Genomic DNA, 7,139 nt, shown 5'->3' with positions numbered 1-7,139 from the left:
GAATGCCTCGCCATCATTTTGGCTACAGGAAAAATTCCGCCCTTACGTATATGGCAGGCCATTCAAAGTCGTCAGCGACCATCACGCGTTGTGTTGGCTAGCTAATTTAAAGGACCCTTCAGGACGGCTGACGCAGTGGGGCCTCAGACTGCAAGAATCTACAAGTCCGGACGAAAACACCCTGATGCCGATTGCCTATCACGCGCCCCCATTGACCCGCCACCGCAAGAAGACGAGGATGACAACGCCTTCCTTGGAATAATAAGCGCGGAAGACTTCATTGAACGGAAACGAGCAGACCCGGAGCTAAAAGGCCTCGTCGAGTATTTAGAAGGGAATACCGACGTTGTTCCTAGGTCATTTAAGCGCGGGTTGTCTTAGTTCAGGCTTCAAAACAACCTACTCGTGAAGAACTCATCACCATTCCGCGCCAACTACCTTCTTGTTGTTCCGTTAGCGCTGCGTCCAGAAGTACTGCACGCCCTACATTACGATCCAACCGCTGGGTATCTCGGATTCTCCCGGACGCTATTGATGATACAGGAAAGGTATTACTGGCCGCGCCTGACCGTCGGCGTTGCCCGTTACCTCAAGACATGCCGAAACTGTCAGCGACGCAAGACACCACCGACAAGGCCAGCAGGATAACCACAGCCGATCAAGCCTCCTTGCCGACCTTTTCAGCAGATCAGGATAGGTTTGTTGGGACCGTTGTTGCGTGTGCCGAGGTATGCGTAACCAGCAGGAGGTCTGGACCCCGCTTCACGCAGAGTCAGAGATGAGGAGAGCTTTCTCGGCGAAGAATTCTTTATACAATGTTTACGAGTTCGCGTGGTTATCAGGAGAGAGCAACAGAGCAGCTGCAAGCTACTTAAATAACACCCATCAGTCCCCAGATTCCCCAGACAATCCCTAAGGACGAACAAGGTCGAGAGAGAGAGGGTCCGGGACGCCTCCGTGGTCCCAACGCCGCTTTCACTTGCCGGCGCCTCCGGGCACCGCGCTGCATCGTCAGGCCAATCTGGCGGTCGGTCGGAATGGTGCGCCGGGCAAGTTCAATGGCCCGGCATAGGACAAAGGGAACCAACTGCAAGGCATGGGGTCGAAACATAGCCTTCCTTGGGTGGCCGGCCAAAGGGGTGCCCCTGGCGCAGCCTCACAGAGGAGGGGGGAGGGGGGGCTGCACTGCTGCCGGCACGAGGAGGGGCCCAATAGCAATCCGTGAGCCGGCGGCCGCTTCCGTCGTAGACGCCGCGTAGCCACGAGGAAACCGGAGCCGTGCACGTAGTCGTCGTGTGTCCGAAGCGGGCACCATGCGGGGATGAACGCTGCCTCCACGGTCGACACACCACAGCACTGGCCTCCCGTCAGGCAAATCCCAGGGCACAAACATAACACCGTTTCCGACGTCAACATCCGGAAATAAGTGGATCGTCGCACCGACGGGCTACCTCACCCGCTTCGCTGAAACTAAAGCGCAGCCGAAAGGTAGCGCAGCCGAAATTGCGAAATTTTTCGTCGAGAACATCCTGCTGCGACATGTTGCCCCAGAAATCCTCATCACCGACAGAGGAAGGGCCTTTATAGCAAAGCTAACCCAAGCGATTCTGCAATACAGCCAGACAAGCCACAGGAGGACAACTGCCTACCACCCACAGATGAACGGTCTCACGGAGTACCTGAAAGACCCTCGCCGACATGCTAGCAATGTACGTCGACGTCGAACACAAGACCTGGGATGCCGCCCTGCCGTACGTAACATTCGCCTACAACACGGCGGTGCAAGAGACAACACAGATCACGCCGTTCAAGCTGGTTTACGGCAGGCATCGGACGACTACTCCAGACGCCATGCTGCCGCGCGTCTGCGACGAAGAGAATCTTGACGTCGCCACCTATCTCCAGCGCGCTGAAGAAGCCCGACAGCTCGCCCGCCTGCAGATCAAGAACGAGCAGAGGACCGACAGCCGACACTACAACCTTCGACGACGCTACGTCGAGTACAAGCCCGGCGACCGTGTTTGGGTTTCGACCCCTATTCGCCGACGAGGACTTAGCGAGAAGCTTTTACGCCGCTATTTCGGACCCTGCAAGATCATCTGACGCATTGGAGCACTCTACTATGAGGTTGTGCCAGACGGCATTTCGCTATCACAGCGACGCCGCTTATGACAGTAGTCCATGTTGCGCGACTTAAGCCGTTTTACCAGCGCTAATGAACTTTGGACTTTTCTTTTTTTGGACTGTGTTACATTGGACATTGTTTCTTTGTTGTTTTGTTACTTTTGTTTAATAAGTGTGCTTTTGTGTTTCACTCTCCCGATCGTAGCATCGGGACGATGTTTCTTGAGAGGGGGCATTGACACGTGAACTCGTTTATCTTTTACGCGTGAGCGCTTTTCACCGTCTGACAAATGTTATCGCTCAGCGCAGGACGCGCCCTCACGTTTCTGGAAAGTTATCGATGCTTCTATCCGCTGTCTGTTGTCGCCGAACCTTGTGTAATCTCATTGCATGTATGCGCGACGGGAATTGTGTAGAACTTTCTGGAAGACACGCGGGCACCAGCGATTTCATTTCATTTCATTTATTGAACCCTCAGGGCCAAAGGCATTAAAGAGGGGAGTGGTTACAAAACAGAAATACACAAATAAATACAATACATATTACAGAACAAGTATTATCATCTTCCTGTTATACAATGTTAGCTAGTGCAGAACGAAAATGCTGGTTGTCAATTACGTCGACTATATCTGCGGGAAGGCGGTTCCATTCGCGTGATGTGCGAGGCAAGAAAGACTGAAATGCAGTTGTAGTGTTACATGTTTCAATGCCAACTTTGTGACGATGGTCAATGCGATTTGACACGTATCTGGGGGACGAAATGAGGGAATCGCGTAGCATGGGGTGATGGTATAGTTCATGAAAAAGGCTCAAACGAATTGTCTGCCGGCGGGATACTAGAAGAGGTAAAGAAAGATTAGCTTTCATGCTTGTTACACTTGCGGTACGGTTAAAGTTGGACAGGATAAAACGAGCAGCGTTATTTTGAACCAGCTCAAGTAAAGTTATCAGTTTTTCATGATGCGGATCCCATATCGCGGCGGCATATTCCAAATTAGAACGTATTAGTGTTTTATAAAGCAGTAATTTCAAAGAAGATGGAGTTTTGGAAAAGTTACGGAGCACGTAGCCCAACATGCGGTTAGCTTTGTTAGTAACGTATTCAATATGGCGCGTCCAGTTAAGGTCAGTAGAAATATGAACACCCAGGTATTTATATGAAGTAACCGCTTCTAACGCAACGTTATTTAGGTAGTATACAGGCGGAGAGTTGGCACTTCTTGATATTCGCATAATTTTGCACTTATTAGTATTAAGTTCCATAAGCCATTCATTACTCCAAAGAGAAATGTTATAGAGGTCACGCTGAAGACTGTTAACATCGTCGGGGGATTTTATTTCGCGGAAAACAACACAGTCATCAGCAAACAAAAGAATGTTAGATGATACAATGGAAGGGAGATCATTGATGTAAATAAGAAATAAAAGGGGTCCAAGCACTGACCCTTGTGGCACGCCCGAGTAAACTTCTCTGAAAGGTGAGTTAAAATTATTAGCGTAAACGAACTGCGATCGGTTAAGAAGAAAGTATTCAATCCATTTCAGAACATTGTAGTCAATATTCAGTTGGGTTAGCTTTAAAAATAATAAGCGGTGACATACCTTGTCGAATGCTTTCGAGTAATCTAGGAAAATGCAGTCAGCTTCTGATGCGCGATCTAAAATATGGTGAAGTTTGATAGTGAAACTGGCAAGTTGTGTTTCACAAGAAAATGACCTACGAAAGCCATGCTATGCGGGTGTAAAAAATGAATTAGACTCGAGAAAGTTCACAAGGTTAGTGAATATTACATGTTCTAACAGTTTGCAACAAGTACTAGTGAGCGAGATGGGGCGATCATTTGTAGGGGATGTTCTATTTCCTGACTAGAATAATGGAACCACCTTCCCACTTTCCATTGTGTTGGCAGAGTGGAACTATCGAGAGTCTGCTGAAATAACTTTTTTAGTATTAAGGAACTGTAGACAATTGTATTTTTTTTAATTTAGCATGAATGCAGTCAAAACCGGGCGATGAATAACATTTTAGGGCATCAATAAGTTTAGCAACGCCAGATGAATCGATGAAAATTTCAGGCATAGTTGGGAAATTATACCGGAGTGGAACGGGATGTTAGGTGTTTGATGTGCGCGAGAAGTTGAGAACAAAGGTTTCGTTAAGTTCTGATGCGCATAAATGAGCCGGAATAGGGTCACCTGACGCGTCAGTTAATGGATTCTTCGGTATGCGGGTTGATGACGCGCCAAAATTTTTTAATGTTGGTAGATAGCATCGATGGCAAAGTGTTAGAGAGGAAGTCATCTTTTGCTTGCTTAAGCGTAGTTACATACGCATCAGCGGCAGTCTTGTATGCGTCCCAGTGTGCGTTACATTGTGATAGCCTGGCTGTACGATAACGGCGTTTTTTTCTGTTAGATAGGCGTCTTATATGGGCGGTATACCACGGGGCTTGAGGATTAGAAGTGATGGTGCGTCTTGGAACATATTTTTGAGTTCGTGAACTTTGGCCGGGAGCATATCCCAGTTAGCTTGCACAGAGCGTTCGTTAAAGTTTCTGAAGAAGTTTTGAGTAAAAACTGACAATTCATTGTTAATGGCATCGAAGTCTGCTCTAATATAATCTAGTATGGTCTTTTTCTTTCTTGCAGGTTTAGGACAGGCAGTGTTAATGTTGAAAATGAGCAAAGAGTGATCACTTATGTTAGGTAAATAGGTGATGGCTGAAGCAAAGTCGGCTCGATTGGTTAGGATCAAATCTAAAGTGTTGGCTGTGTTGACAGAGATTCTGGTAGCGTTAGTGACTAATTGGGTAAGTGAAAAAAACAGAGCATAAATCAAGAAAATCGCTGGCATCGGATGAAAATGGAGATAGGGTGGGAGGCTGGGTAACCCAAGAAATATTCGGAAAGTTAAAATCTCCTGGTAAAAACAACGAAGCCGATGGAAATCTGGTGTGTATTATGTTAAGTTCGTCATGAAGGTCGTTAATAAACGAGCGTAGAGAAGAAGGAGGACGATAGCATACGCCGAATATTATTTTCTGATGGTCAAGAGTAACTGATGCCCACACAGTTTCCAAGACGCTATTAGTGTAGATGCATGATGACGGTATGTCTTTCGAAATAGCAAGGAGTACGCCGCCTCCCCGTTGACTAGTTCGGTCATTGCGATATACTGCGAAGCGGTGTGCGTTGTGAAAGAGTTCGTTATCGTGAATTTGAGATGATAGCCAAGTTTCAGTAAGTGCGATGATATGCGCCGAACAGGTATCGATTGCCGATGAAAGAGAAAGAGAAGTTTTCTTATTCAAGATACTTCTGATGTTAGTATACAGAATCGTAACATCAGATGGCGATGATGAATGACCACTGCCCCTCTCGCGCCCCTAGGACGCCCCATGTATCCTTGGGGCGAATGTGTTCGGATGGCTGCTCGATTTCATCGATTGTGTCGTTAGAAGGATTGTACACCCGGCCACAAAATATTACGGACCATGAAATTTGAGAAAAAGCTTAATATCTCCGCAACCTCACAACGCAGCCTGGTATTTGCATTTCAGGCATCGGCTAGAATATGTTAAGAACATTTTCCTATACTGTTCTACTGGATACGGCTACAGGCTGCTTGGAAATTTAACGTTTTGTGCGATCCCGTGGTCCGTAAACTTTTGTGGCCGGGTGTACATGAAGCATTTGCCGCGTATGTATAGCTTATTGTAGCGAAGGCGAAATTTGGGTGATCCCGGATGGCCAATTCCAAATTCGGTAAGTTTCCGTCTCGCAGTTCGAGTGGCGGGTGAAAAATCTTCGCTTATTGAAATTTTGTGTTCCTTGAAATCATTGCGATGTGATAGGATTAGCTCTTTTATTTTGTAGTTGGTAAACTTCGCAATGATGGGTCTGCATTTATTAGCGGAAAATATCCCTAAATGATGAACACGCTGAAATGGGTCGTTTGGTAGCGAGTCAAGAACCTTCGTTAGTGCATTGGTCAGTGTGCTTTCAATTTGTTGCCAAGTTTCAGATGAATCTGTTAGTCCATGGAAAATCAAATTATCGCGGCGTGACCTGTCCTCCATATCATCTAGGCGCTTTCGTAAAAATTTATTTTGTGAAGTTAAGCTTTCAATACATTCTTGCATGCCTGCAAACTCATGGCTGAAGGTATCAAGAACTTTCCCTTTCCCTTCTAGTTAATCCAGACGCTTCTGAAGGTTAGTTATTTTTGTTTCGATGCTTTTCTGCTCAGCCTTAATGGATTTAATGTCTGCGATCAGCTCATGTTGTGCCCTCGAACTTTGTAATGAGCGGGAGTGAACATCTTTGAACAGTTGAAAAATTACGGTCATCTGTTCTGCAGGCTCTTCAGGGAGTGATTCAATTTCTAATAGGGATTCGGATCGAGTGGTGGGGCCGGGGTTCGTTTCTATGTCGCCGGAGCACAAGAGTAGGAAAACCATAGAAAAGCAATCATGCACAGTTTCACACAGCACCCCTGGGCACGGGAACAGCAATAAGCAGATGTCATCGCTTTTTTTAGCGTACAAAGAAAACGTACACACCTGCATCGGAGCAAAGCGAAAATCAGGAGCCATGCTTCTTGCAATGTTCCCGTGCCCACTGAATCCGAGGGCGGAGTGGCCACAGCTTAAATTCCTTGCGGGCGATGATGCAGTCATCGATGGGGTTGAACGGCTGAATGGTTGAACGAAATTACTCTGAAACGTTCGATATAGCTTATGTATAAAAGCCGACGCGCTTTACCCGCTCATCAGATTTTCGACGATCGCCGACTGTGTTCGCCGCTGTTGTTGTTCCTTGAGTGTAGCCTATTTTTGCGGGCGCAGGTTCGCCCAATAAAACGCCAGTTCCGTTACTCACAGCTTCGCTGCTTTCTTCACCGCCATTACCACGTGACAATATACGTTATAATAATACCCGAGATATGGCTAATCTTAACCACAAGTCTACTCTTCAGGTGTATATTAACGGTCTTGGCCTCATGTAAGGGCAGA

General features: G+C 46.9%; 1 protein-coding gene across 1 annotated transcript; it reads left to right on the top strand.

Moving 5' to 3' along the window:
• Positions 1–1,698: 1,698 nt before the first annotated feature.
• LOC139054120 (uncharacterized) lies at positions 1,699–2,103 on the top strand. The gene has a single exon (XM_070530714.1). It carries the CDS (start codon positions 1,699–1,701, stop codon positions 2,101–2,103), a length of 405 nt encoding a protein of 134 aa, XP_070386815.1.
• Positions 2,104–7,139: the final 5,036 nt, after the last annotated feature.

The sequence above is a fragment of the Dermacentor albipictus genome, chromosome 1 (genome assembly GCF_038994185.2).
Source record: "Dermacentor albipictus isolate Rhodes 1998 colony chromosome 1, USDA_Dalb.pri_finalv2, whole genome shotgun sequence".
Classification (NCBI taxonomy): Eukaryota; Metazoa; Arthropoda; class Arachnida; order Ixodida; family Ixodidae; genus Dermacentor; species Dermacentor albipictus.
This window is presented reverse-complemented; position numbering and strand designations above follow the sequence as displayed.